The sequence below is a fragment of the Theobroma cacao genome, chromosome 6 (assembly GCF_053813885.1).
Source record: "Theobroma cacao isolate CCN51 chromosome 6, ASM5381388v1, whole genome shotgun sequence".
Classification (NCBI taxonomy): domain Eukaryota; kingdom Viridiplantae; phylum Streptophyta; class Magnoliopsida; order Malvales; family Malvaceae; genus Theobroma; species Theobroma cacao.
In genome coordinates, this window is record NC_142644.1 from 29,510,148 (window position 1) to 29,537,138 (window position 26,991).

The 26,991-nt window shown below is 36.2% G+C and overlaps 6 protein-coding genes and 1 non-coding gene across 9 annotated transcripts; 3 read left to right on the plus strand and 4 right to left on the minus strand.

Moving 5' to 3' along the window:
- Positions 1-1,466: 1,466 nt before the first annotated feature.
- LOC18596866 (stem-specific protein TSJT1-like) lies at positions 1,467-3,224 on the minus strand. Its single transcript, XM_007025585.3, has 4 exons — positions 2,958-3,224; positions 2,262-2,502; positions 2,054-2,174; positions 1,467-1,957 (listed from the first exon to the last, which is right to left on the minus strand). Exons 1-4 carry the CDS (start codon positions 3,161-3,163, stop codon positions 1,758-1,760), a joined length of 768 nt encoding a protein of 255 aa, XP_007025647.1. The 5' UTR covers positions 3,164-3,224; the 3' UTR covers positions 1,467-1,757.
- Positions 3,225-3,631: 407 nt separating this feature from the next.
- On the minus strand, positions 3,632-8,615 carry LOC18596867 (DNA mismatch repair protein MutS, type 2). The gene is made up of 5 exons (XM_007025586.3): positions 7,930-8,615; positions 6,188-7,148; positions 5,582-6,106; positions 4,858-5,307; positions 3,632-4,054 (listed from the first exon to the last, which is right to left on the minus strand). Exons 1-5 carry the CDS (start codon positions 8,445-8,447, stop codon positions 3,743-3,745), a joined length of 2,766 nt encoding a protein of 921 aa, XP_007025648.3. The 5' UTR covers positions 8,448-8,615; the 3' UTR covers positions 3,632-3,742.
- Positions 8,616-8,785: 170 nt separating this feature from the next.
- ALN (allantoinase) lies at positions 8,786-13,929 on the minus strand. 2 transcript variants are annotated; one of them, XM_007025588.3, is made up of 15 exons: positions 13,770-13,929; positions 13,168-13,261; positions 12,873-12,987; positions 12,598-12,671; positions 12,175-12,251; positions 12,049-12,085; positions 11,890-11,975; positions 11,555-11,614; positions 11,200-11,345; positions 10,917-11,043; positions 10,598-10,753; positions 10,396-10,506; positions 9,748-9,858; positions 9,552-9,650; positions 8,786-9,113 (listed from the first exon to the last, which is right to left on the minus strand). In XM_007025588.3, the coding sequence occupies exons 1-15, from the start codon at positions 13,851-13,853 to the stop codon at positions 8,985-8,987; spliced, it is 1,506 nt and encodes a 501-aa protein (XP_007025650.3). In that variant the 5' UTR covers positions 13,854-13,929; the 3' UTR covers positions 8,786-8,984. The 2 variants fall into 2 exon arrangements, with proteins under 2 accessions (XP_007025650.3, XP_088663545.1); XM_088807419.1 differs by lacking the exon at positions 13,770-13,929 and adding an exon at positions 13,601-13,725.
- Positions 13,930-15,887: 1,958 nt separating this feature from the next.
- On the plus strand, positions 15,888-18,996 carry LOC18596869 (defensin-like protein). The gene is made up of 5 exons (XM_007025593.3): positions 15,888-16,109; positions 16,625-16,678; positions 17,213-17,316; positions 18,453-18,491; positions 18,582-18,996. The coding sequence occupies exons 1-5, from the start codon at positions 16,034-16,036 to the stop codon at positions 18,723-18,725; spliced, it is 417 nt and encodes a 138-aa protein (XP_007025655.1). The 5' UTR covers positions 15,888-16,033; the 3' UTR covers positions 18,726-18,996.
- Positions 18,997-19,044: 48 nt separating this feature from the next.
- On the plus strand, positions 19,045-24,789 carry LOC18596870 (transcription factor-like protein). Of its 2 annotated transcripts, XM_088807531.1 has the most exons (16): positions 19,045-19,171; positions 19,270-20,002; positions 20,183-20,347; positions 20,561-20,629; positions 20,905-20,998; positions 21,189-21,289; positions 21,397-21,442; positions 21,530-21,589; positions 22,104-22,172; positions 22,463-22,546; positions 22,644-22,727; positions 22,846-22,931; positions 23,588-23,678; positions 23,818-23,898; positions 24,074-24,148; positions 24,239-24,789. In XM_088807531.1, the coding sequence occupies exons 2-16, from the start codon at positions 19,890-19,892 to the stop codon at positions 24,374-24,376; spliced, it is 1,356 nt and encodes a 451-aa protein (XP_088663657.1). In that variant the 5' UTR covers positions 19,045-19,171; positions 19,270-19,889; the 3' UTR covers positions 24,377-24,789. The 2 variants fall into 2 exon arrangements, with proteins under 2 accessions (XP_088663657.1, XP_007025657.3); XM_007025595.3 differs by lacking the exon at positions 19,045-19,171 and having other exon boundaries at positions 19,205-20,002.
- Positions 24,790-24,879: 90 nt separating this feature from the next.
- TRNAV-UAC (transfer RNA valine (anticodon UAC)) lies at positions 24,880-24,952 on the minus strand. The gene has a single exon. It is a non-coding gene; the product is annotated as a tRNA-Val (tRNA).
- A 250-nt stretch (positions 24,953-25,202) lies between these two features.
- Positions 25,203-26,748, plus strand: LOC18596871 (tetraspanin-19-like). The gene is made up of 6 exons (XM_007025599.3): positions 25,203-25,601; positions 25,707-25,806; positions 25,924-26,004; positions 26,094-26,198; positions 26,414-26,590; positions 26,693-26,748. The coding sequence occupies exons 1-6, from the start codon at positions 25,435-25,437 to the stop codon at positions 26,702-26,704; spliced, it is 642 nt and encodes a 213-aa protein (XP_007025661.1). The 5' UTR covers positions 25,203-25,434; the 3' UTR covers positions 26,705-26,748.
- Positions 26,749-26,991: the final 243 nt, after the last annotated feature.

Below are 26,991 nucleotides of genomic sequence, written 5' to 3' on the forward strand. Positions count from 1 at the left end.
ACCATATATTAATTTCTTGACTAGATATTTTTGTGTAAAAGTACAAATTCAACAACAAAATTATCATTAAATATTTAATTTAAGTGAATAAATTATGACTTAAAACTTCTAAAAATAAATCATCTATACCATATCTATATCCATTTATCAAAATAACTAATTTATTTTTACATGTTAATTTCATTTTGTTTGTAGTTTTTTTTTATTAGGAATAATATTGAAGTTCAACATGATCATCATACAATTTGAAATCAAATTATTATGTTTTCAATATTTTGTGTTAACTAGCTTATAAGATGATAATAAACATTTAAAAAATAAATGAATGAAACTAATCAATTGGAACTAATCCGAAGGACCAGACAAAACAAAATCTTTTTCTTTTTTTTTTTTTGTTTTGATTATACTATATATAAATAATCATTAATTCTATAATAAAAAATGAAAAAATTTGTAGCATTTTACAATTATGCAATATTTAACTGTTAAAAATTAAAATATTCAATAAATTATATTTTCTTAATTGAGTTTGATATTAATTAATTCATTTTAGAAATCTCTTTAGTAAGAAATTTTCAATGAAGAAGATGTTGAAAATGGGTTTTTGTTTTTTAACTTTAAAAAATTCTCCTTTTTATAAACTATTAACAAAGTTAACTGCCTCAACAATTCAGGGTCACATAAGGATGATGATCACCAAATACCCAACACGAAAATCTTCTATGATTTTCACTTTGGTTCCTCTTTTCCTACCCTTTTATCCTGAAAACAACAAAAGCGTGCACATGGAACTTTCAGTATATAAATATTCATCTTGTTTTATTACCTAACATCCATCTACAGAAACAACATTAAAGACAGGAAAATATGGGACAACATCAACAAGAGTGGGTTGTGTTTTCAGTTCTCCTACTTGTCCTGGGAGCCATGCCCACAAGCTCTGCTGCTAGAGACGCCAGTAGTTTTAAAGACCCCAAAAACCATGGTCAGGGTTCTGGTGGCACTGCTGTTTCTGGCCAGGGTCAGGAGAAAGTTGGTCTATTCCCTGGCATCCTAGGTTTCGGTATTCCGCCTTTCAGGATAGAAGGCGGTGTTCATGGCGGCGGCGGTGATAACTTTCCTGGTATTGGTGTTGGTGGTGATATCTGCCTTGGTTGTTCAGGAAATGAAGGTAAAGGATTTCTCATCAACAATTTCGGGCAACCTTTCTATTGCCTGCCAGTAAAGGAGTGTCCGGAAGGGGACTGTGATACTCACATTGGTTCTATAAATCAGGTTGCCTCTAACTGGCCTAACCGTGAAACCAACAGGAGGGTTGACCACAAACATGGGGCTAATGGGGTCCGAAGCACTTCTGCTACGGCACCGGCGTCTGGCTAAGCAAAAAGCATGGATATATTTCCCTTTAGCTAACTGTTTAAGCTAAGAATAAGCATAGTGTGCTTTCCTTTACTCCAATTAGTTTCTCCTTATAAAACTTCAGATTCCCAAGAAAGTTTATTTCTCACCAGGAAATATGGGAGTTCATCAATTGAAATTAACCATGGCTATTAGTTTGAATCAAGATATACAAGAAAAGGATAAACTAATGTGATAACTCTATTTGCAAAGCAAGTTACTGGGTGCTTAAAACAGAGGCCAACATAATAACATGCAAAGCTTATAAGAACATGAACAATACTGCTGTAGATTATGTTAAATTTACGCAGCTTCTCCACTTCATCATCATCTGCCAATTTCATAAAAACTTTATCCCTTCATTCTCCCTCCTGGACGGTGATATCTGCCCAATTCGCAGCACTACCAGTACGTGGAATGCTGGGGAGTCTTGTGAACAAGTCCACCTGAAAAATTACTCCACAAATTTTTCCATCGTCGTCTTCGCGAGCTATTGCTTTTACCTTGTGAAGTGGATGATCAAAGCTTATAAGACCATTCCCATTCATGAAAATGCAGCCTGTAAAATTAACCATGTAAAAATTTAGAAATTCCAACTTCTAGCATTTACTTGCAGTGTGTTGCCTATTTGAACTTGAAAGGTGAGTGAGTTTACCTGGAGGAAAGGGTGCACAGGATTTTCCACAAGCCTCTTGTACGGTGTTAGGATCATCTGAAAAGACCAGGGAGCCATCTCCAGCCATTCCCCATTTAAGCTCAACGCTTCCTTCACGGTCCTATGTTAAGCCAACAACATTGTCTGAGAATACTAGATAAAGCTTATATAACTTGTGAAAAACAACCGCATTCGGTTTCCACCTCACCCTGGCCACGAAGAGGGTAACAGATTTAGCATCAAAAAGAATGAAGGCAAATTTGCCTTCGAGATCTTTAATGACTTGATCAGGTGGATATGGAGCTCGGTCTCTTAGCACCTTGTAAGCTTCAATCACAACCATGGCCTCCGTTGCTTGCCTGGACAGGCCGTAATGTCGCCTGAGTTCGGGCATGTTCGCAAGATTCCCGACGAAGATACAGAATATGTCATCCATGACAACCATGGACCTGGTACATTCCGATCATCATCAGACAACGAAAGCCCTCAAAATTTGTTATATGCTTCAAATAAGGTCAGAGATATTAGCCAATAACAAATAATCAAGGATCCACCCAACATCAAATGACTTGTGAAAGCTCTGGAAGTCTGAACCATATTAGAATTCTAGTTTCCCTTTCTTTACCTTGTTAGTTTTATTACCTTAACCGCCAGCCCCTGTTACTTTGTAATCTACATTTAAGTGTATTATAATAGAAACTTATTCCAACTTACTTGCTTGATCGAAAACTTTATGAATTTTATCTGATACAAAGGATTCACAGATGACAATGTAAGAGCTGAAGTATAAAATGGGAAGCACAATTCCATTGCATACTCTTTCTTCCCAGCCAAATGGAAAGAAAACAGGATCATAATTAAGCTCATTACCAAAAACATTAAGAAGGCCGAAATTTTTGAATACCTTGGATGTAAAGGACTCTCAGCTTCATGTGACAAAGCCATGAAATTCCCATTTGAAAGGTGGTACAAGGTTGACTGTGGCCACAATAACCGAAAAGTCCCCAAGATTTCTTCCAGAGTCTTCTTACCCTCCAAATCTAAGCCAACCGAAGGAAGCCTTAGCTCCTCTGGTGGATTTCCTATTGCTTTCTCGAAAACCGCCAACATACTTTCGGCAAAAACAATCCCAAGAGTTCAGACCAACTCTTCCTGCTTACACTGGAGTGCCTCGACAAATGAAGCCAAGCATTTGTGCATGCTTATCTCTAATAGTTGTATTTTTGTAACTGAAAGCAATACTACTGATTTTCGCTAGCTTACCAAAAACGATTACGCTGGGGGTTATACATGTGGCAGCTCAAAGGCTTTTGGTTGGGTCTAACGTGTAAGGTGTGCCTCGCATGCAGGCATGATGCCAGAACTTTTAGTTTCTTTCTTCGGGTGGCTTATTGACAAGTCAGAAGAAAACAGAAATGATGGGTTTATTCAGAAAAAATTAAAGTGGACAGCTAGATGGATGATGAAGCGTTCTTAGCATGGCTATTGTTCCACTTGCTACTCGAGCCTTTATTGCACTAATCACCGGTTTTACTAAAAGAAACAAAATGCCTTCAAGAAGACACAAAATCCACATAGTTGATATTAAAAGCATGAACAAATTGCTCACTAGATTAACATGTGTAATTGTGTACATATACAAAGCTATACTGAACATGGAACTCAAAAAGAAGGGAAAAGAATTGTCCTTCACTTGATGTAAGCAACTGTACAACCATAATTCATTGGATTTTCCTGTTCATACTTCGCCACACGTGGATGATTTCTTAATATTTCCAGTGCTTGCTCCTTAACGACACCAGTGCCCATGCCATGCACAATAAAGAGAACCGAATTTGATCCTCTCGCAGAGATGGCCATGTCGAGGTGGTGCGCAGCCTCTTCCACTCGCATACCAAGGAGATCTACAGTGTTCTTTGATGTCTGAATTAATGGGCCGTAAGCAATTGCAGCACTGTTTGTAGCATCTAAATTACTCGCTAACTCTCTGCTCTGTTCTCCCTATAGCAAAGATGATAAGAATCAGAGTCATTAAATTCAATTCCAAGACAAGGCAGTAGACAGATGAACTTCAGTCAAACAAGAGACAGACCCAACAAACATTTCAGAGTAGTAGGCTAATTTTAACAGTATGATTTAATATCTAAGCCAAGGTCTGGCCTACTTGATTGCATCTACTCGATCTAGGTGAATCTTTGTGTGTAGAAATGTGCAGAAGTGTGAGAAACTACGGGTAATTTGTCTGTAAAAGCTTCAGAAACTAAGAGGATCGGTGCCAGGGACAGAAAGCATTCAAGAAAAAGATACAGAAAACATGGTTGAATATGTAACATTTTGAATGTAACTTAAGAAATTTGACCAAAAAGGCTGGATGAAAACCCATAATTCTAGCTTCATGCAAGTATGATATCCAGCAGGACCACAGATTATGCAAGGGAAACTAGGCTGATGAATAAAACGTTTTCCCTAGGGATAAAGAATGGAAATAGACATGGATTGGCTTTTCCCAGAAGCAACAAAAGGACATTTGGAGAGCAGGTGGATAAGCTTAGCAAATATACATGAGAGAGAGGTGGGGGGGGCGGGGGGGTGCATTCCAACAAAGTCGGCCAAGTAATTAATCAAATTGCAGTGAACATCAAACTAAGGGAACCTTTGCCTAGTGCTTCCCGTTACTTAGCTTAGTTGTTGGGTTTAAGGTCCTCAACCAAATGTTCAGCATGAACCCATCCAGATAACAGGACAAAAATGTAACACAAACAAACAACAAGCAAGATGTTAAGGAAGCAATCTTTATTACACACCCGTTTTTTCATACTCCGCCTCGCCATTTTTTTGCCATTTGAAATAGGTCTAACATTGCTCTTCTCAACCCGGACCCTAATTTTACCATATTGGACTAATAATGTGTTGTCATCCTCAGATGCTTCAACAACAGTAGCTAACTTGTTTCCTAATCCCTTCACATGGACTTGCTCACCAGACTGAGGTTGATATGAACTTGTATCTGTTTCAGTAAAAGAGAAACTGTCACCAGGGCGGTGAGCTTTTACAATGGAGTTAATTGCAGATTCAGATTTCCGAATCAGCAAATTAAATTCATCAGAATTGGCAGTTTGGAGCAGATTCTCAAACTCCAGCACCACAGTGTCAATTTGAGATTTTGCAGCATTTAATTCTTGTTGAACCTTCTCGGTTTCCTTTGCCCTGAGAGCTATCTCACGCTCTTCAAGATTGTCTGCCTCACCCCTAACCTTCATTATTAGGATCAAGGAGAAGAAACAAACAAACAAACAAAATGATTCAATAAGCAAAACAAAACATATTCTGGTCTCAAGAAAAGAAAAGGCCGAAGTTAAGCTCTCAAATGTGCTAATAGTGTAATAACTTCAAAATAGGACACAGCTTGACTTCTAATAATAAAAGGACCCTAACATCACTTTTTTCCTGATGCTTATTTATAATGAACAACAAGTGCAACAAAAATTAGAATTAGGTTGCGACAAAATTGAATTTCTAAAACCATACCTCATGATAAAGTCCCATAATATCAGCATGAAGAGATTCAGCCCTCCTGAACTGAGCTTCCAATCTGCTCCTTTCCTCCATTAGCGATTGATATAGCACAACTTTCCGCTCCTGCTGCTTTTCTGGCTTTAGACTGTCCACCCACTTCTTTGCACGTTCAATTATTTTTTTATCAAAACCAATTGAATTAGCAATGGTTAATGCATTTGAATTGCCGATGCTACCCCAGAGTATCTGGTAGGTAGGTTGTAAGGTCTCCAGAGAAAATTCCAAGGCTGCATTCTCGTACTGAGAGTCCTTCCCTTTAAGACGACTTAGATCCGCATAATGAGTTGTTACAACAGCTAAGTTAACACGAGTTTTGAGATACTGCAAGATACTGGTAGATAGAGCCACCCCTTCTAAAGGATCAGTTCCACTACCAATTTCGTCAATGAGGACAAGTGATTCTTTTGAGGCAATTTCCAAGATCTCACAAATTCGTGATATATGCCCACTAAATGTTGAAAGACTTCGTTCCAAAGACTTCAGTCATAAAAGAAGAGTCAGAACAAAAGAGAATAAAGAAATGAGAATTTATCGCCCATAAAAAAGGTAAACCACTACCTGGCTGTCCCCAATATCTGCAAGAACAAGATCAAACCACGGAAGTCTTGGCTGCTTCTTAGCAGGCAAATACATGCCAGCCTTTGACATAAGAGATGCCAGCCCCAAAGTTTTCATGGAAGCAGTTTTACCTCCTGTATTGGGTCCTGAGATAACCACCACCCGTGTTCCACATTGAACTTTAATATCTATAGGAACAGGAAAGCTGGATACTCCTTTTGAAGACTTTACTGCAGCCATTGCACCACTTTTCTCCTCCGTTATAGACGGATCCCCAGAGCTGGATGCAATGAAATCTGTGAAATTTCTTAAAGAAGACCCAAGGAGAAGCGGATGCTGTATTCCTTCAATATCTACTGACCAAGCATTATCTGCTCCATTGGAAATTAAAACTTCAGATTCCGTTGAACTAAAAATTGGACAGACACCATTCATCCACTGAGCATATGCAGCTTTAGCAAAAGCAAGATCAACTTCTAGAAGTTTATCCAACAAATACTTTATCTCAGCTTCTGATTCTGCTATTTCAGATGTAAGCAGGCTCAGAATAGCCATTTCCTCAGCTTTTTCAGAATTTGAAAGCTTTACTTCCATGTTGTTCAACTCAACTGCCTCTTTAGGCTCCATAAAATATGTTGCACCAGAACTGCTAACGTTCAGAACCACACCATCTGGAAGCAGATATTTATGAGAAGCCCTCACACCCACACACATCCTTGACCGCCGCTTGGTTATCAAAGGTCTGTCAATGCCTCCAGCCTGAAAAACATTAACTGATACTTCTTTCAATAGAGAATCCAGATTTCCCATGTTCCTTTTCCTTTCAGCCCTAATAAGCTCCAATTCTTCACTAGCTCTATCAAGGACAGTTGAAAGATTGCAGTCTATGCAAAATCCTATCTTTTTCTCCAACTCCTTCTGGAAATTGCAATTCTGAAGTATTTCAAGCAATGGAGTGTACCTGGCACAAAAACAATAACATCGATGAGACTCTGTAAAACCAAATTTAACTTTCATGCAGGCAGGTTGTATATTTTTATTTCAAAAATGTATACAGGAAACAAGCAGTGCACTCTTGGGTCAAAGTAACCTGAATATGATTTTCTTTTCAGACCCTTACAGAGAGAAGATAATCCATCATTACCAATACCATATATGGCTCTCTCCACATTGCATCAAGCAAAAATGAAGACCTTTTCAGAGATGTTTCAGATAAAATTGCTTACGCCAAAATCATTACTATAAAGTAAGATCTTTACAGTCTGAGGTGCCTATAATAGAAAAACATAATACATAAGTCCACCTCTATTATGATCAAAAGGTTGAATCCATATAGGGAAAGAAAATCGTCAAGTTTTTGACCATTTTAAAGAATGAAAACATTTATCATACTTACACTGTTTCTATTCATGACAAGAATCTGGTACAAAGTAGCAGAATCAGAAGTTTGAACACTCATCCTCTGTAACTAATCAACTATCAGATACAAAAACAACTAGCAAAACTTCTAGACGTAGTGTTCCTTAGTTTATTTGTATACACATATCAAAGCAATCCAATGTACGCGAAACCACGTACACTAAAACCAACTCGAAACTCCAATCATTTCTCAAATATAATCATAACAAACTATTACTACTAAATATTTTTTAAAAAATGGACATTAATTTTGGCAAAAGGATGCAACAGAAAACATAAAGAATGCCGAAATTGAAAAAGGAAGGAAAAGAATTTTGATATACCTCTTCAAAGAACCTCCTTCTGCGACCGCTGCCAACTTCTCCGAGACGGCTCTTGCGGCGCCAAGCGTCCTCCGAACTCTGCAAAGCTCCCTGACTGTTAGCAGCTGTCCTGAACCAGCAGAGCGGAGGATTCCTGAGACGTCCTCGATGGCAGAGAGATCCAACGGCTCCGATTTCAAGGCCTCCATGGCGTGCAAAGCGGCGGTGGTTTGGTCCAGAAGCTTCTGGGACTCTTCCTGGGATTGACCGATGGGGAATGCGGCGCTTTTGGTGAGGGATAGGGCCATGGAGGTAGATGTGAAGGGAGAGAGGTAATTGCACAGGGAAGGCCATTCTAAGGTTTTCAAGGTTTCGCTTTGGAGGGCGGTTGCGAGTTCGGATGAGCGTGACTCGGGTGAGTTGGCAAGCGAGCCGATGAGTTTGAGTTTGAAAGGTCTGGTCGAGAGAGAGTAGTGGCGGTGGCGGTGAGAGAGAAGTGGAGGGTTTTGGAGGGAAAGGAACTGAGTGGGGAGTTGCATGAAGATTATTTAGACGGAGACTAGCGAATGCTTTTACATTTGAATTATAGTTGAATGGGTTGTTTCTTATCCATTTCTGTTTTTTAAACCCAAACGGACGCCGCGACCCCGCACCGGCATTTCTTTCTATTTATTCCTTCTCTCTTTTATTATCAGAAACGGCTGCGGTTAGGGGAAAAAAAAATCTTAGCAAACGAGAAAATAAGCGTCACACTAAGATTTATACTTCTTTCTCCTTCATATTATTATCATGAATTTTGTTTAATGAGTAAATAAATTAAATTTAGGCCTTTTTTTTTTCTGAAAATGTAGCGAAGCAATTAGGGCTTCCTGCTTCCTTTTGGAATATAAATTCATTTATAAAAAAAGAAAAAAAAAGAAATAATGTATAAAAGTGCTCATAATAATGATTTTACAAGGCAGGATGGTAAGAAGAACGATGACAATGTATAATACAACAACAAAGAAATAATTGATGGTTCTCACGGATAGCTCGTGGTGATTGTTCCCTTCACTATTCAAATCATCACTTCCTTTCTATGTTGCGAGGATTAGAGCACCACAGGCAGCGGCAGCGTGATTCCCCTCGTTGTAGACAAGGTTCCCTCTTACAAAAGTTGCCAGCACTTTTCCGGATAGTCTTTTTCCTATGTAGGCAGAGATGCTCTGCATATACAAGGGAAGAAAGAGAATTCAGATCACAAATGGCACCAAGAACAAGAATCATATTCACAGCAACTGCATTGGATTCAGGGTATGCTTTGTACTTATATGAAACGCTCGCCTGTGGAACTGGCTAGGGATGGGTAAGCCATCTCTCAGGTGGATTATCATGCATTTCAATAAAATTTGGTAGCTCAGAGACGTCAATTATTTTTTGTGCAGGTTTTTCTTTCAGAAATTTAGAAAAAAAATATGGAAATTCACAGCTGCAGTTCAGAGTTCAGACAGAGATGTACTCTCTCTCTCTCGCTCACAATCACAAAAAGCAAGCTTCAAAGTGCAAGAAAGGGGCAAAGCACATGACAACTGAAAAGTGTGAATGAATTAAATTCTCAAGGAAAATAAAAACGAAAGAAAGATAAAGGGTTACTGGATACGTACGGGATTTTTAACATACATAGGATGATCAGCATTGAGGTCAAACTCCACTTCAGGTTCCCAGACGACAATGTCTGCGTGGTTTCCAATTGCAATGGCTCCCTAAACAATGGAGTTAAGATCTCCACGTTCTTTATTCATAATGCATCAAACAAATCAAAATGGAAGTGCATTTGAAAAGATAATTCAAGATATTGACCTTTGAATGTTGTTGGGCAAGCTTCGCAGGCCTTTCACTCCACCATAATGCTAACTGCTCTAATGTTACTCCAAATTTTCGTCCATATGACCATGTCACGGGAAGAACAAACTGCAGATGTCTCAATAGAATGTTATCGATCAGTGTCAACATGCAGCAAGAGTAAACAATGATCAAAGAGAGAACATGAAGAAATGATCAAATACGTATATAAAAGATGGTAAGAAGAACCATATAAGCAAGTCTAATCATGCAGTTGACTGCTTAATTTTATTCTCTGAATTGTTTTTCCTATAAATTTGTTCATCCTTACTTTATCAAGTTACAGTTTATTGTTAATCAATCATATAGATAATTACATTGCTGAACTAAAAGTAATAGCTTTTGTGGGTAGTGAATCTGGATAACAACATGAAGCAGTCCAAAGTGGTTTTCGTCAGATTTCAACCTTAAATCCAGATATATGCAATTAAAGGGTTATGGTAATTTGCATGCCAAACTTTTTTGAAAATTAGAGTGTACTATTCTTTAATCAATGTTACTGTAAGATGGTAACTAACTTTTATAAGTCAGCAATGTCTATGTTGTTATACATAGAAGAAAGCAAACAGTTGAGATAATTTTTTCTGTAAATGGAAAATCACCAACCTGTATAGATGAAATGCCACCCCAAGCCCTCAGAAAGTTACCATCATTCAGGAGTTTAAGTTCTGGGACTGTTGGTGAATGATCAGAACTTAGCATATCAATATGTCCTTCCTGAAACAGAATGTATAATAGAGATGAAGCAAATGTTTGAAGAAACTAGAACTAAAATTACTAGTAACACCCTTAAAATTATTAGCAACACCATTAAAGCATTCCATAAGTTTTCTTTATTGGCTGCATCACGGATAGGAGGAGCACACTTGAAACGAGTATCTCCGTCTGGAATCTCTTCTGCTGAAAAAGCCAAGTAATGAGGGCAAGTCTCAACAGTTATGCTGTCACCTCTCCTTTTTGCTTCCTGTCAACAACACAGAAATGACCCTTCATGAAAAGGTATATTTCAGAAAATTGTCCACAAGCAGTCCTTTATTGGCAATTAGAAGGGTACAAAGCAGGACAAGAAAATTGTGCTATGATCGAGCACAGGAGTTCTATCAGAGTGATTGTATCGTAGAATATACCTTTATAAGATCTAAGGAAGAACTGGCATCAGACAAATGAACAACATGTAGATGAGCACCTTCTGCTGGACCTCCGATCCTTGTGTCTTTTGTGACAGTCAAAAGTTCTCTAATAGCTGCCTCCTCCCTGGATGGGAAATAAAGGAGTAAACTAACTATGTAAAGAAATACAATTCAACGACTTACACTTTGTGCAAAACATGGACAGGACCATTCAGCTCTCATTAAAATCATTTAAACATTGCCCCTTCCCAAAGAAGAGAATAAAGAAAATTCAACTTACCAAGAAGGTGGCCTTGTCTTAAGATAAGTTGAATACAATCGAGGATCATCACCATCTTCATCTTGTAGGTAGCTTTCAACATCTTGTTGAATCTCTGAATGTACAAGTAAAGGTCTTCTGTATTTGGCCAATACAGAAAGCCCTGCCTAAAGCAGCAAATAGATGAATTTCAGAAGATAGCCTAAACATTACCAATATTGCAGAAGCTGATTTAAGGGACAAAACAAATTCATTTATGTGTGCATTATTACAAAACCAAAGAAAAGTGAAAAAGAGTGAATAGAAATGTAAATGTTCTCTGTTCCAAAATGAAGCCCAGTTTCACTATCTGTTGATTCAGGTATCAGAAGCGAACCTTAATATGATTGGCATCAGTCATGGGAAAGTCATTGATCCCTGAAGGGCACATAAAAGACTGCAAAGCTAGAACATAAAATGTTGTAAGATAAAATTTCAATAAAAAAAAACATTAACACCACGTATTACAAAATATCCCCCCCCAATCTTCGTTTGGGGAAAAAGGGGAGGAGAAAAGAAGGGGGTTAAGTTCATAGATAACATCAAGATAATTCTTATAATTTTATTGGTGGCATAACTATCTCAAAATATACAAAGACCCAGCCTTCAAACAGGAAATAGATACTCTGTTCTATGCAAATGATGTATAGCTGAATATTATTAAAAGTTTACCTTCAAACCAAGGACACCAGCATTTAGGAGACCTTCCAGAGCTGTTGCATTGAATGCATTTCCAGGAACTAGACCTCCCCAAAAGCCTGGTGATAGTATATTTGTTAGAGTTAAGTCTTTCAAATAGAGATTTATTAAGGTATAGTTTGCGGAACATACCAACATCAACAAAAATTCTCTTCTCTGCAGCCTCAATCTGTCAAAAAGAAAAATCGAAATGTTCAAATATATGATATATAGCATATCTATTAACTAGTCACATATATGTATGATTACTAGGCATACCTTGAGTTTCAAGGTTTCTGTTGAAACGGTGGAAGGAAAGCTATTTAGAGGCATGTCAATCAATGTTGTAATGCCACCTACAGATATGCAGTAATAGAAATAGTTAAGGTGTGCATACAGTGTAGCAGACCAGAAAGACAAGAAAGAAGTATTCCATTTAACATAATTCAAAAGAACTAAAAATACATGAATAATATCTGTTGATCATGAAGGAAAAACGAGTAAGATAAACAGATTTATCAGAACAACCAATCTATAAGCATTTTAATTAATGTCTTTCGGTAAATAAGTAGTGAAAAACCTACTACTGAAACCTGTAATATTTGCTCATGAAGAAGATGAATAATAATTTATACCTTGTGCATTTATTATCTATGGTAATATCAGTTGATTAAAGTTCATTATACGTGTAAAGCAAGATACCTGCAGCAGCTGCTTTAGTCCCTGAAGGAAATCCCTCCCATTCAGCTCTTCCTGGATCATCTAGATGTGCATGCCTACCATGGAGTATGGACGTAATCATAAGCACATTTTAAAGTATTTGAGATTTGCCTTTGATCATATCAACTTTCATGCTTATACAGTTATCTATCTCAATTATTGCTTAGAATTTAAGTAGATATTTAATTCTAGGGAAATGAACAAATTGTGAGTGCATTAAGTAGCAAATGGCGAGAACACAAGAGCAGAGATCTTACACATCGATTAAGCCAGGCATGACAACTGCATAGCCGTAATCAACTACTTGTTTAGATTTTCCATTCCAATCCTTGTCCTTAACTATGGATATGATATTCCCTCCCTTCACCTCAACTGTCCATTTATGCATTCGGAAAAGAAACAAAATGACTAGTAAGCACATTGCAAAGATCTTGCTCAAGAGAGAGGTGTAGCATCATGATAATGATGATGATAATATCACCAACATAATGAACTACATTTCCATGTTTCCTCTTGCAAAACTTCTTTTATGGAATGAGTTGTTTGACATACCTGCACCAGAGATAATCCCTTGAGGTGTCACGATGTGCTTGCTTGCTATCCAATAGTGACTGTAAGGAAGAAGACTGCAATCGCTTTGAAATGGCTGCACAAATGTAATAATCATAATTTCTGTTATTCGATTGATCAATAGATAATATTAAAGTCATAATCTACAAGTACAAACTGCCTTAAACAAATCCAGGAAAATTCAACTAAAACAATTCCTTAAAGCAAATCAGAAACACAGGATCACTTCATAGTTATTAAGATTGAAAAATCATCAAAGTACTTTAGTTTTGAGATTCTTAAACCATAATCCTTCTTTTGCAAAGCCAATTAAAGAAACCGAGAATCGAAAATCAAAATTCCCCAAATTCTGAGATAATTGGAAGCAGGAATCGAGAAGTAAACTCCTCTGAATAGCGCCAAAACTAGATATTACCTCTAACGAAAAGTCAGAAAACTGAAATTTTTCATTTCATCTAGTCATATTCTTACCACCAAGAAAACTCAGCTCACTGATGAATCAGGAATGTCAAACAAAAGCCAAAAGCAAAGTCTATTTATAGAAACACTTGACACTTAATACTGAAACTATAATATAATGAAACCTTGAAAGAATCTTGAATGTAGTAAAGAAAGAGAAAAGAAGCCAGGAGCGTCAACAGAGGTAAGAGCTTCCATTGCCAGTCCATCTCCCCTCCGCTCTCACTCCTCTCTGTTTTTTATTATATTAAAGAAAAGAAAAAACAACCGACGACGACGACGAGAGTTCCATATATTGGTACACGTGTAATTTCACGAAGTCGGAAATGAGAGAACCACTGTCACCCGTTAGTGGGAAATGCACCGCCAACAGCCAATTGCATGGTTACATCTGGATTCGTGATGAAATGTGAACCGTCCAATGGAAATGTGAGGAGCGAATGGTATCATTATTGATTTGGTTAGAAGATTCTCAGTTAGGAAATAGTAATTACGATGGAATCTGTCAGAGACTGCGGATCAGTGCCCGTTACGTGGGACAAGTTTCCTCAGCGGATGAAAACGCAATCGTTTCATTGGTTTGTGCAGGCACTCACTCTAATAGCGCGTACGAATCCACGGAATTTTTTTTGAATTCATAAATATTTTTTACATAATACTGCAATAAAATTTTAAATTATTAAAATATATTTAAATAAATTTTTATTCTTGTATTACATTTTATTAAATTTCATATTTTTATTTTGAGTCATATAAACCTTCATGATTAATAATTAATTAATTATTATTAATAAGAATATTACTTATTATTTTATATCTATATAATACAGACATGATATTGATATAAAAAATAAAAAATATCACATAATCATATTATCATACAAAATTAACATATTATATCATCATCAATTATAATATGTTAATATATCACATTACAATCAATTATGATAGTTAAGTATATCACATCAACGTTATATATGATATACAATAACAAATAATATTTTGATTAAATCAATCATTAATCATAAAAATTTATTTGACTCAAAATAAAAAATTTAAAGATTTATTTGACTCAAAATAAAAGTATAAGAACTTAATTAAATATAATAAAAATATAAAAAAAAATTTAAATTTTATAATTTATAAGTTTTTTATACTATTTTTTATTATAATTATGTTTTGAGAAAATGTGCATTCTATTATTTGGAAAATAAATAATCTCTCAAACATAATGATAAGAGATAAAGAAATTGTTTCCAATCGTAAGAAAAATATACTCAAAATGTGTATTAATCTAAAAAAGATTTGCACTTATGACTTAGCCTATCTTTGAGAATTAAGAGAAGAAGGGAAAGAGTGACAGGAAGAGAATGTCACAAATTTATACATTAACATTTATCAATATTGTTCCACTAATGAGTAATTATAAAAGTAGACGGTAATGTATTGTATCATTTTTAGTTCATATCGTTTTAGATGAAAAATTAAGATAATAACATCATTTTAGGTATCAAATATAATTTAAGTTGAATGATCATTTCATTGTAATTTACTTTTGAAAATTTAAATATTTAATGAACATGTATTACTCGAAATTCCTTTTTTTTTTACTAAGTTGTTTTTTAAAAATTTTAAAAATATAATTGCATCAAATTAAAAAATTATTTATTTTCTCTCTACTACCAAAATTATGCATGATTGTTTCATTCCTCTTTTGTTCATGTAAAATATAGTGTTAATCCTCCCTTGATCATGCCACACCATGCACCAAATACATTTCCCTTTGAAGCTTTACTCGAATCTCTCAACTGATTGGCAATCTATCCTTGGTCATTGTCCCCTTATTCAAATGTTGTTATTATCACATAGTAAAAGTGACTGATAGGAAAGTAACTGTCATATTAATTGATTATAATTGAACAAATAACTTAAATATAACATCAATTTTAATATACTTGTCTTATATAAAAGTAGAATCATAATATAATTAATTTTATTAATAATTAAATAATTACAAAATTGTAATTAAAAAATTGCTACTTTCCGGGAGTGGAAGAAGGCAGATTCGATGTGGGAGGGTCGTAGCCGTATAACGTGGCGCCATTCTAATCGTAAAATTGAAACATTTTTCCCACTAATAGTCATTGCCCAGAACAATGGAACCGAGGCGTACTCATTACAAAGAAAATGCAACGGGGCCCCAACTATAAATACTAGGTGGTCCAAACAAAACCAAAAACCGTTTTTTGAATTACCAAATTACCCTTCTATAACCAGACCAGACACCATTCCCCCTCCCCCTCCCCGTAGAAATTCAAACGAAGTTCCAATTTCGTCTATCGGGGACGCCGCGTTTGGAAAGAGAAAGCGAAGGTGAAACGAAGAGAAAATGCTACCTCCGCTATGGGCTTCCCCATGTGGAAATCAATGCACTCACAAATACGCTACTCTCATGCAAATTCCTTGTAAACTTTCTCTTTCCACGTTTCTTCTTTGATTTTGGTTCCAGCTTAAACTATGCGATTCTGTCAATATCGGGTTAATAGATCTGCGAATTGGCGTCTTTTTTTAATTAATTTATCTTGATATTGTTGCATTGTAATTTTTCTTGCTTTAAGGTCAAGATTCCATTAATTAATTATCTTTTCTTGCATTTCTTGGTGCTTTATTGCTTTGTACGAATTGGGAGGATATCTTCAAATGATTTTGAATAATTACTGTATATGCGTTGATGAATTTCGCTGTTAGTTTATAATAATGTGAACTATGATAGTGCTATGAATTGGCTATTAGTTTCCTGAACTTTTTCTTTTTGGATGAAATTAGATGTCAAAACTACTTTGTTTACCTAATCAATCGCTTATACAACTAATTTGAGATTTTTTTTCCACGTATTATTAAATTAAGAATGATGATTGATTCATCTGAGAAATTGTGTTAGCCATGCATTGACTCGACTAACTATGGCGTGTTCTTGTAGGGAGAGTGTTTTGCAAAAAAGGGTGTGATGCGGATGGAGAGACATGGGAGGAATGTAAGCAGCTTTGTTTGTATTGTTGCTTATAAAACGTTTTCTGGAAAATTTTGTATCAGTTTGTATGGTTTATGACATTTTGTAGTACATTGGATCTGATTTTATTTAATCAAATTGCTGAAAATCAATGTTTTGAAATCCCTGGTTAAGCTTTGTAGTGCTCAGTTCATATTTGCAAGAAATTAGTCTCACTGACACCTGACTAAGACATGAGTTCTGGTTACGGTTTGGGTTATCATATGTTTTTATAGGAAAAATAAGGCAGCTTGTAATAAAAATGAAGCAGTTCATCAAAGCAATGGTGACAATGGACCACAAATTCTTATCATTGGTTCTTGAGAATGAAAATTCATTATTTTTACTGTATCCAGCATTCACTGCTCTATGCATTATTCACTTTAGAGATTTCATCAATTAGAAGAGGAGTTCTTTAACCAACCTTGAATGATAGTGTTATACTAAGATACAGTAGCAAAGCAACATATCATTTGCAGCTGATTATATCTTAAATTGCTAAGATTACGGGTTCTTCAGGTTTGTCAGAGTGCGAAGAGATATGCTATAAGGATCCTGTATTAAAGGACCAGAAATGGAGTGCTTACATTGACCGTTCTCCTGGGGCTGCCAATTACTCTGAGGTATTTAATCTTTTAGCCATTTTTTAAACCCATTATTATACTTGTAATGACACCGATTTTATCATTTACTTCCACTTTTCCATCTTTAATATGGTTGAACTGTTGTTTACACAAAGCCATTGGATTGTGCTGATTCTCTCTATGAGCTGACTTCTGAGAAAGAATGAGAATTATTCTTTATGAACTTCTGAAAGTCCACTCTTATGCATATTTAGTCAATTTATGTCCTCTTTAGTATCTGAAGTTCTGTACTCCTAGATAAAGTTTGTGCCAGTTTTGAATTTGGTCTTCTACACAATTTGAATTCCATAAGTCACAGATGATTATTTGCACTGGGTTGCAATTGACTGTTATTGTAGACAGTTTGAGGCACAGCTAACTGAGTCTTGATGAGTATTAAGGGGTATAATTCTCCCTTGGGTGCTTTTAGGCTCTCGGGAGTTTGTACCCAGTGATGCTGCTTGATTTTTTTTGGAATGTTTTAGCAACTGCAATGAATTCAAATCAAATGTGGGATATATACTTGAATTAGTGTGCAAAAGAGGAGATTCTTGTGACAACTATATAACTTTTTCCCAATAGTGCCAAGGTACTGTTTGTGGTTTAAAATTGCCGCTCCACTTCTTATCTTGCTTCTAGACTTCATAAAAAATGGAATGCTTTTGGTATTATGACCACAACTTTATTAGTAAGGTAATGCGATAATAGAGTAACACGATTTTAAGGGTCTTGTAGGAAGATCAGCACCTTAGTCACATGGAAAGCTTCTAATGAGAGGTAGCTTGATCCATTTATCTTGAATACTGATTATGCTTTGCCTGGTGATTCACTTCCTAAGAATGACATGTGTAACATGAATGGTGTGCACAATGGTGAAGCACCAAATTAAAACAGGAAAGTTGCTGTGGTTTAAATAGCAGTAGTACTTATTTGGTGGAGGTAAACGTGATTTGCAGTTTGTTATTCAAACATCTCATTATTCAAAAGCATAAGGATGTACATACAGCACAGTTGAGTAAATGATAGGAATTTCTACAAAGAAAAAAATGATGAGAATGTCTAATAAGGAATAATGAAAGAAAGCACTATGTTTGGTCAATTATATTAATTTTGTTGTTCTTCGTTTCTGCATATAGGAATGCTTCCATGCTTGTGTAGCTGGCTGTGGTTTTAAGGTTGGTTTTTTCTCCTGAATTTGAAAGATTAGTTATTCACTTTATCTACCTCTGTTTCATTGGCAATTTGATGTTTTTTGTATACTGCAGTTTGAAATGTGTCAAGAGAAAGTTGATCAAGTCCGACCAAACAGACCATTGCCACCCAAGCCTCCTCCTGTAGAGAAGCCACCAAAACCACCTGTCACTAATCCCGATGAACCTGCTGAAGATGTACCAAGTACTTCAGCATAGCAAGAGGTGAAACATAAACATATGATTAAAAGTATACCTCAATAGTATTGTTAGCTGACTAGTCCGGATTCTGCAAGGAGATCCATTTATGTTGCTCACATGCTACTATTGATTGACATCTTGGGGCTGTTTTGGTGAAGAAGCATAATTTTTTGCTTCTATAATTTGCCCCTTGTCACCTTAGTTAACCTTCAAATCAATGTGCAATTGTTCTGGATCTCCACTAACTGAGATGTAAGTGCAATATATCCTTCCAATTTTGTTTACAACACATGGAAGCTTGCTGAGATTTGATATATTGAGAAATCTCCATATTCTGAATGAAGCTTTAGACTGTTTGCTCTGTAATTTTTGATAGGAAACAATATGAGCCAATCGAGTTCATTGCATTTGATTATGGCTGATCTTTTTGAATGAAAATATGGGTACCCAACAGTTTGCTGCAGGTAAGTCCCTCGGATTGCATAATGATAGTTCTTCATGCACTGGTTTGATATTCTCATCAATCAGTAGTTGCTTCATGAAATATTTGGATATTTGAAAGGTTGGCCGCATAGAAGTAACGAAGTTTGGATCCCAATTGGCTATTGTCCAGTCACAAGCTGTGTTGAACAGTTTTTGGAGCAATATTCTGGCATTGGAGCTTGAGTTCCAAAAGATAACCGCATTGGTGGTGACATACTCAATTCGGAACTGGGAATTGTCAACTCCCTGAAACCTATTTGGAAATTCAATAAATGTAGAATCTCTTTCTTTTAATTTTGAAGGATTAGAACTTGATTTATCTGAACGAACTCGATGCAATATCGTTTATACGCTAAAGCAAAAGAAGAAGAAAGCAAGAAAGAAAGAAAAATAAGCTAGTCAGGCTCGGCCCGAATAGGAACAACATCGCCCAGTAGGCCCACTATCCGACCCAGCACCCACCATTGCTGTCAGCTTTTCGCCTTTTGCAATCAGGAAAAACCTCGGAGTGCAAAAGGATGCTGGACTCAACCAAAACAACGACGTCGCTTAAGAACTTCTTCGTCTCACAGCCGCTACTGAGAAATAAGCAACCATAATTTTCATTTATCGAAGCTCGATTCGAGCTTGGATTCAATCTACTCCCAGTTTAAATCCTACAAAACCCTAAAATCGAAGTAAGAAAAAAAGGAGAAGAAAATGCCTCAGGTGAAGATAATCGCGAAGAATTTCATGGACATGGTGGCTTCATTGCCTGCCATTAAGCTCGACATGCTTTATCGTAATCAATTCATTTGCGAAGCCATTCTCAGGTCTTTCTTCTTTTCTTTTTTTCTTTTTAATTATTTTTCATTGCTCTTATAATTGATCTTTCTTTCTTCTTTTCCTTTTAAATTTAAATTCAGGATATGTCTGTTTGGGAATACTTCTCAGCTAACTCCTTAAAACCAGTGAATTTTCTGAATTGACGGAAGCATTTGTTAATGGAGCAGGTCGATGCCGCCTCTTGCAAAGAAATATGTGTTACAGATGTTGTACATTGATGTTCCGGTGACAGCCAAGTCGTTGGAGGAGTGGGTGCTTGCCGATGGATCCTCTAAGCACAAAGTTGCCATCGATCGGTTGATTCAGTTAAGAATATTAGAAGTAATCGATAGGTGAGCAACTGCAATACTTTGTTGTTTCCCTTACATATTTTAGCTGATCTTCCATTTAAAATCAAGCGGCCGCTTCTCAGTAATGATCAAAAGTACAGAACAGCTTAAGCTTAATGCGAAATACTTGTCTCTTTTTTCTTCTAATTGTAGTGTAGAATAGGAAAATGACTGTATGTGCTAATCTAATTAGTCAATCTTTCTTTCTTTTGGCAGGAAGAAGGAAACCAGTTACAAGTTAAATCCCACATTTCAGACTAACCTCCGGAAACATTTGATATATGGGTAAGTTTTTTTAACTTATATGGTACTTTTTTTCATTTGCAGCTGTCAAAATTAAAGGGACAAAAATTCTTCCCTTTGTTATGTATTATAAGTTTGCATACTTATAGAACCTTCAAAGTTGCCAGTGTAAAACTTATTCTTCTTACTTTTCCATTGGTATTACATCAGTTACAGCCAGTTCTATTGCGCATATGGTTCATTGTTTATTATGCCATTAGATTCCTTATGCCGTTGTTGTCATTTTAGTAGTTGTATAAATGACTGTTATTGTGCAGAGGGATTTTGCCAAGAGAACCAATGCCTTCAAATGTTACTGTGAGACTCCCTACCTCAGAGGAACTTGATGCCTATGCACATGAACAATGGGAGGTGTGAATTTTTCCTATTTATTTTTCATTGTTTTATTAATAGAATTTCTGTCACCTGTCTGCTTCTAAAGAATTTGTGTTTTTGATGGTAGTTTATGTGATGTGGAATGATGCAAATACTTTTGCAATTTACTCAATTGTTTAGTTTTATTGTTTGAGCTGCTTCTTACCTCTTCAGCTGTGTAATGCAGTGTTTCTTGCTGCAACTTATAAGTTCAGGACAAGCTGAAAAACCAACAAATTTCAGCTCTTCCATGATGAGAATTTTTCAGCGTGGTCTTTTGTGTCAGAGGTGTTATTTCTTGCCACGTACTTAAGCTTCATTTTTTTATGCATTATATATCGAAGATTCTATATCTCATGTTTGATGTTATGCTGTTTAAATGTCTGTATCTACAGGGAGAAAGAAGCTCCAAGATTAACTGAGAGTGGTTTCCAGTTTTTGGTGTGCATCATATAAACCATGGCCCTTTTGCAGTTTTTTTTTTATTGTCTGTCGCCTAAAATAACTTCTCATGTGTGTAATTTACAGCTGATGGATACAAATGCTCAGCTTTGGTATATTATCAGAGAATATATCTCCAATTCAGAGGTATATTTCATTAGATATTTTTGGTGTTTTCCTTGGAACTTGTTTGTTACAGATATCTGGGTTGTTAAGTACATGGAAAGGGGAAATTGGAATAGATTTATTGTCAAATTTTACTTGGCATTGATTTTTCAGTTCAGAACTTCGCTTTAGTTTTTTCAGTATGGTTCTTTTCTTAAATGGGAGTGTACCTTAGGGTGTGCATATGTGCAAGAATGCAAGAGCCTACATATGCATGTGCACTTGTGTATGGGGTTGTGCATGACTTGTGTATATTATGGCAACTGCTTTTGCAATGAAAAAAGTATTTTCTGGCCATTGCCTATATAATCCTATGGTTGTGTATGTGTCTGTGGATGGGCAGATCCATCTGTTGACCATTTCAATAAAGAAAAAACAAAAGGTTGTCCAGGGTTATGTCCTTTACATGAAATCGATGTCAGCGATGCAACTTTGGTTCTGTCATTCTGTAGCAAATGTTTGTATCTTATGCTTAGACTTTCTTCGTTTAATACAGGAGCAAGGTGTAGACCAAGCAGATTTAATTGCATTTTTGCTAGAACTTAGTTTTCATACCACTGGTGAGGTACGCTTTGTTTATTTATAATTTTTCTCTTCATGCATGCTTGTTCATCAAAAAATTTTTTGGCCGAAGTCTCTGTAAAACTTTAATGCTTGCAATTTGTTTGATCCATGTTTTAGCAAGAATCTACATTAATCTTCAGTCTTTTTGACTGTGCAAACATTTTGTTGTCTTTTGTTATTCACATAGAAGCTTATCCCCTTTTGGTCCTGCTTTTTCTTGACTTTTCTTGAGATTCTTTAAAGCTGATCTCTCTGACATTTTCTGGGCTGATTTGCTTTTTCTTCTTGTAGGCATATAATATGAATACACTGACAGATGACCAGAGAGCTATGATCAAGGACCTTTCAGACTTGGGATTGGTCAAACTTCAGCAGGTTCTCCTAGTTAATGCTATTTTTCTTATCGGAATACATGGACTATCTATTCTAAGTAATGCTTTATGATGGTTCTGAGGTATTTGCATATGTCCAGGGCAGGAAAGATAGTTGGTTTATACCTACTAAATTGGCCACCAATCTTTCAGTGAGCTTAACAGATTCATCATCAAGGAAACAGGTATGGCTAAACAAATAACGGGTGAATATATAGCTTCTGATTCTAGTAACCATTATCTTGGCTTTCTCTAGTTGTGTTACTCTTACTAATGCAGTTCTTTTGCTATATTTTGCCTCAGGGATTTGTTGTTGTGGAAACAAACTTTAGGATGTACGCATACTCGTCATCTAAGTTACACTGTGAAATTTTACGTCTATTTTCAAGGTATGAGGTGGTGAATCCTTGAATGTTGTTGCATTGGTTGCCTTATTGAAGAGCCGAATTGCATTTAGATAGAATAACAACAAAACATTCTTTAAACAATGAGCAAAGTGATAAAATATCTGGTTACTTTTTTTTTTGGCGGGGGGGAGGGAAGTGGACTTCCCTTTTGATAACTTTTTCTAGAGTGGTTCCAAGGAAAATGGAAATCACCCAGTGTCAAAAGCAGAAATTTCTTATTTTCCTCTAAGGTCTTTTGGATCTGTGGGGCCAATATGTGGAAGTACAACGACACAAAGGTTTGATTATAAATTACCTGTCCCTTGATTACCACAATCAATAGTATTCCCAGCTGATTTGATGCTATTAGAAGTCTATAGAAGATAAAAAAAATGTACTAAAACTTTTTGTTAGTAAAGGATGGAGCTGTTTCTGCTTGATTCAGAGCATAGCTGATTAATTTTTTTTCTTTTCTGATCCAAGTTCTCCACTCCTTTATCTATCCACTGAATGCAAAAAGGCTCTTGAATTCACCTGCAATCTGCTGATCGCCATTTATAGCCAATTTTTTCACCAGCTTGTTTTAGGATTCTAATATTTATTACTTTTATATTCACTATTGATTTCTTAACTAAATGACAATGTGCTAACATTTGTAGGGTAGAGTATCAACTTCCAAACCTCATAGTTGGTGCAATAACGAAAGAGAGCCTGTATAATGCTTTTGAAAATGGCATTGCAGCTGAGCAGGTTGGTATCTATTTCTAGTTGCTCCTGTCCCAAATTGCAGAATTCATGGAGGAAATCACACCATTGACAAGTGTAAAAAGTGAAGTTATCTAATGTAGCCTAAGCAGCTTGTTTTGCTTTGTGTAACCCCTGAATGCAGATAATTACATTCCTTCAGCAGAATGCACATCCTCGAGTTGCTGAGAAATTACCGTCTGTACCTGAAAATGTCACCGACCAGGTAATATCAGCTTAAATATTTTGGCACTATTATGTGATCAATTCATTTAAATTGATACAGCCTGACTTCTAGGGTGGCATATTAAGCATGCTATTTTCAATAGGAAAGTAGATTACTTTGGGGATTATCATGTTATTTCTTGCTTTCTGATTTTGAGATGCACTCTTTGTTCCAGATAAGATTGTGGGAAACTGATTTGAATAGAGTTGAGATGACTCCTGCGCATTTTTATGATGACTTTCCTTCAAGGGTAATCTCAAGCATCATTATTTGAGTAATATTCTGATATCTGTTGTAATTTTGTGATCATATTTTGAAGTTTGAATCTTCTATTGGACAGGACGTCTTTGAGGCTGCTTCTGACCTTGCTCGCGTGCATTGCGGTTTACTATGGGAGGATGCTAAGAAAATGCGAATGGTTGTCAAGGCAGAGATTCATATGCTTATGCGAGAGCAGCTTCGTGGTCAAAACAAGTAGATTGTATGTATGTCATCCAATCTGCAGGAACTGCACACCGAACGAAATTGTTCAAAGTTTTGCTAGGCGGAAGGCTGGTAGCTATCTTCACTTAGCAGGGTGGTCGTAGTTCATCTGAATCTGGCTTAACATGAGTAAATTAGGAGAAATACAACTCTCTCTTCACTGAAATCAAAGGTTGACAGAGCACCCTGTACGTATCTGCGGTGGAGATTTAGCCAAAATCACCTGTCAATAGTTAACTGTGTTATATATCCAAATCATTATAGTAAAACACAATAATCAAAGAAATGTTTATTTTAATTCAACATCGATTTTTATTTTAGCATTGTCCTAAATTTACACTTGTATTAGTATCAACTACATTCCTCCTGAATTTTGAAATAAATAAATTCTCGGATCAATGAGCAAAACCATAGCATTTGATGGGTGTATAATTTATATATTGAATAAAAAAAAAATATGAGCATAGCATCATTGGCATAAAATAAATATAACAGAACTGTTGCTACCCAGGATCGAACTGGGGACCTTTAGTGTGTAAGACTAACGTGATAACCACTACACCACAGCAACCCTTGATGCACTGATTTGGATCACATTTTAAAACAAGTACAAAAACAGATGCAATCAAAATGAAATCTCCGGCCATTGTTTGCTAGTGTGGAAAGATGTAAAGCCAAGCAACAAGAAAACACACAGATCGTTTCCGAGAAATTTCCTCTCTCAATCATTCTATCATGTCTTTTGTTTGTCGCCTCTAGATTTATTGACATCATTGTTCTCTTCACCTGTTTCTTTGGACATAAATTAAAAATCCCCACATTTGGATATCAAAACATAAACAGCTGCCGCCATATAATTGGGATACTGATACTTTATAAAGATTAAACACACCCCAGAATAAAAAAACACAAATGTCACTGCTTCTTTGATTGATAATCCACTCCCACACCTATTTCTCCTTGTCTTATACTCAAAAGCCTATAGTGTCTAAGATCCCAAGAAGCTGCCTGTTATCCTTGAGATTATCCTGGTGATCATCTGGGGTTCTCATAATGGCAAGAATTTTAAAATCTTGCATGCAATCCATCCTGAAAGGTGTGAATTTGATAATGGGAATGGTCGGCATTGCTATGATTTTGTATGGTTTTTGGATGGTAAGAGTTTGGCAGAGAGACATGGGAGGGTCACCATTTGATGACTTCAATTCTACTGCCCCATGGTAATTAAGCTCCTTTATGAGTTTTAACAACTTGTTCTTGCATGCTTCTGCTGTTTACTTCGGGTTAAGTCACAATTCTCACTAGCATTAGTTACTAAAGTGCAGGTTCATATACACTTTTCTGGGCACAGGCATCACCTTATGCTTCCTAACATGCCTAGGCCATATTGCCGCAGATAGCGCCAATGGTTTTTGCCTTTTCGGCGTATCCTTTTTCTATGTATTTGTTATTTAATATCTGTTAGATACACACACACACACACACACTATTTATATATATATTTTTATTTTTATTTTTTTTGTTTACCTTAAATGGAAGCAGTACATGGTGATCATCTCAGTGCTTCTCCTGGTAGAGACTGCAATTGCAGCTGATATACTTTTAAACTCTGACTGGGAGAAGGCAATTTTACCTCCGTGACTTTCCCCATTTGCTTCATTGAATCTCTATTTCGTGTTAACCATGCAGTTTGATTTCTTGTCACCCTTTAGGATTTACCAGAGGATCCAACCGGGAGGTTCCATGATTTCAAAGAATTTGTGCAGTCTAACTTTGACATCTTCAAATGGATTGGCCTGCTTATCATCTTAGGACAGGTAACTTGGTGCTATATCTGTTAACTGAACTATATTGCTTTCTTCTTTTGTTAATTATGAAAACCTGACTAAACTCTACTGCTTCAAACAGAAAAATGAGAAGAATAGTTATGAATATAGATCTTTGAAAGAAATCATCATGAACTGAAAGAAAAAAAAAAAGTTGGTTATGTTCCCAAGTAGTTTACATTCATCTGATTACCTCAACTCTGCAGGGGATTTCCGTACTATTGGCAATGGCCATCAGAGCCCTTGGCCCCAACCAATGCTCCAACTATGACAGTGATGAAGAATTTCCTCCAGCCAGGCTTCCCCTCATAAATAACAATGCTCCACAACCTGCTTATGTCGTCGGAGATTCTCCCTTTGCCAACAAGAGTGAAGCTTGGAATGTAAGAATATTCTTTTCAAAACTTACTGTTTTCCCTGGTACCAATATGACCTTAATTTACTTCTGTTGGTCTTATCCCATGTTGTTGATTGATTATATGCAGACGAGTAAGTGAAGAGAGAAGCAGCAATTTTCCGTATCATTGAGAAGAAGATATCAGGAGAGAGAAAAGCAAATGAAAGCAGAGGACGCTATGAAAACACACAGCCAAGGTAGGGGCAGCCTCGGCCGCTAATACTACCACAACCGCACTCTACAAGATAGAGCATTAATTACTCAATTTTTTGCATTATGATCTGTACTATATAGCTTAGACCATGATATAGTTTAATTTGTACTAATATAATCTCTTCATAGCATAGTATATTTTTCAAATTAAGTTGTGAACTTGTTTCACATATA

Bases quoted from the DNA above. Each gene is read 5' to 3' on its own strand.
- LOC18596866 (XM_007025585.3), bottom strand. From the start codon at position 3,163: ATGTTGGCGGTTTTCGAGAAAGCAATAGGAAATCCACCAGAGGAGCTA. The intron at 2,503-2,957 runs GTATTCAAAAAT...GGAATGTACCAG, and splicing joins GAGAGTCCTTTACATCCAAG to GTCCATGGTTGTCATGGATG. The intron at 1,958-2,053 runs GTAAACTCACTC...TTAATTTTACAG, and splicing joins CTGTGCACCCTTTCCTCCAG to GCTGCATTTTCATGAATGGG.
- ALN (XM_007025588.3), bottom strand. From the start codon at position 13,853: ATGGACTGGCAATGGAAGCTCTTACCTCTGTTGACGCTCCTGGCTTCT. The intron at 13,262-13,769 runs GTTTCATTATAT...ACATTTGTGCAG, and splicing joins ACATTCAAGATTCTTTCAAG to CCATTTCAAAGCGATTGCAG. The intron at 11,615-11,889 runs GTAAACTTTTAA...CTAGCTTTGCAG, and splicing joins CTGGTGTCCTTGGTTTGAAG to TCTTTTATGTGCCCTTCAGG.
- LOC18596870 (XM_088807531.1), top strand. From the start codon at position 19,890: ATGCCTCAGGTGAAGATAATCGCGAAGAATTTCATGGACATGGTGGCT. The intron at 20,003-20,182 runs GTCTTTCTTCTT...TTAATGGAGCAG, and splicing joins ATTTGCGAAGCCATTCTCAG to GTCGATGCCGCCTCTTGCAA. The intron at 23,899-24,073 runs GTAATATCAGCT...TCTTTGTTCCAG, and splicing joins CTGAAAATGTCACCGACCAG to ATAAGATTGTGGGAAACTGA.
- LOC18596869 (XM_007025593.3), top strand. From the start codon at position 16,034: ATGCTACCTCCGCTATGGGCTTCCCCATGTGGAAATCAATGCACTCAC. The intron at 16,110-16,624 runs GTAAACTTTCTC...GTGTTCTTGTAG, and splicing joins TACTCTCATGCAAATTCCTT to GGAGAGTGTTTTGCAAAAAA. The intron at 17,317-18,452 runs GTATTTAATCTT...TTCTGCATATAG, and splicing joins GGGCTGCCAATTACTCTGAG to GAATGCTTCCATGCTTGTGT.
- LOC18596871 (XM_007025599.3), top strand. From the start codon at position 25,435: ATGGCAAGAATTTTAAAATCTTGCATGCAATCCATCCTGAAAGGTGTG. The intron at 25,602-25,706 runs GTAATTAAGCTC...ACTAAAGTGCAG, and splicing joins TTCAATTCTACTGCCCCATG to GTTCATATACACTTTTCTGG. The intron at 26,005-26,093 runs GCAATTTTACCT...GTCACCCTTTAG, and splicing joins TAAACTCTGACTGGGAGAAG to GATTTACCAGAGGATCCAAC.
- LOC18596867 (XM_007025586.3), bottom strand. From the start codon at position 8,447: ATGCAACTCCCCACTCAGTTCCTTTCCCTCCAAAACCCTCCACTTCTC. The intron at 5,308-5,581 runs GTATGGTTTTAG...CTAATAATGAAG, and splicing joins TTATGGGACTTTATCATGAG to GTTAGGGGTGAGGCAGACAA. The intron at 4,055-4,857 runs GTGTGTAATAAA...TCTTTGCTATAG, and splicing joins GGCGGAGTATGAAAAAACGG to GGAGAACAGAGCAGAGAGTT.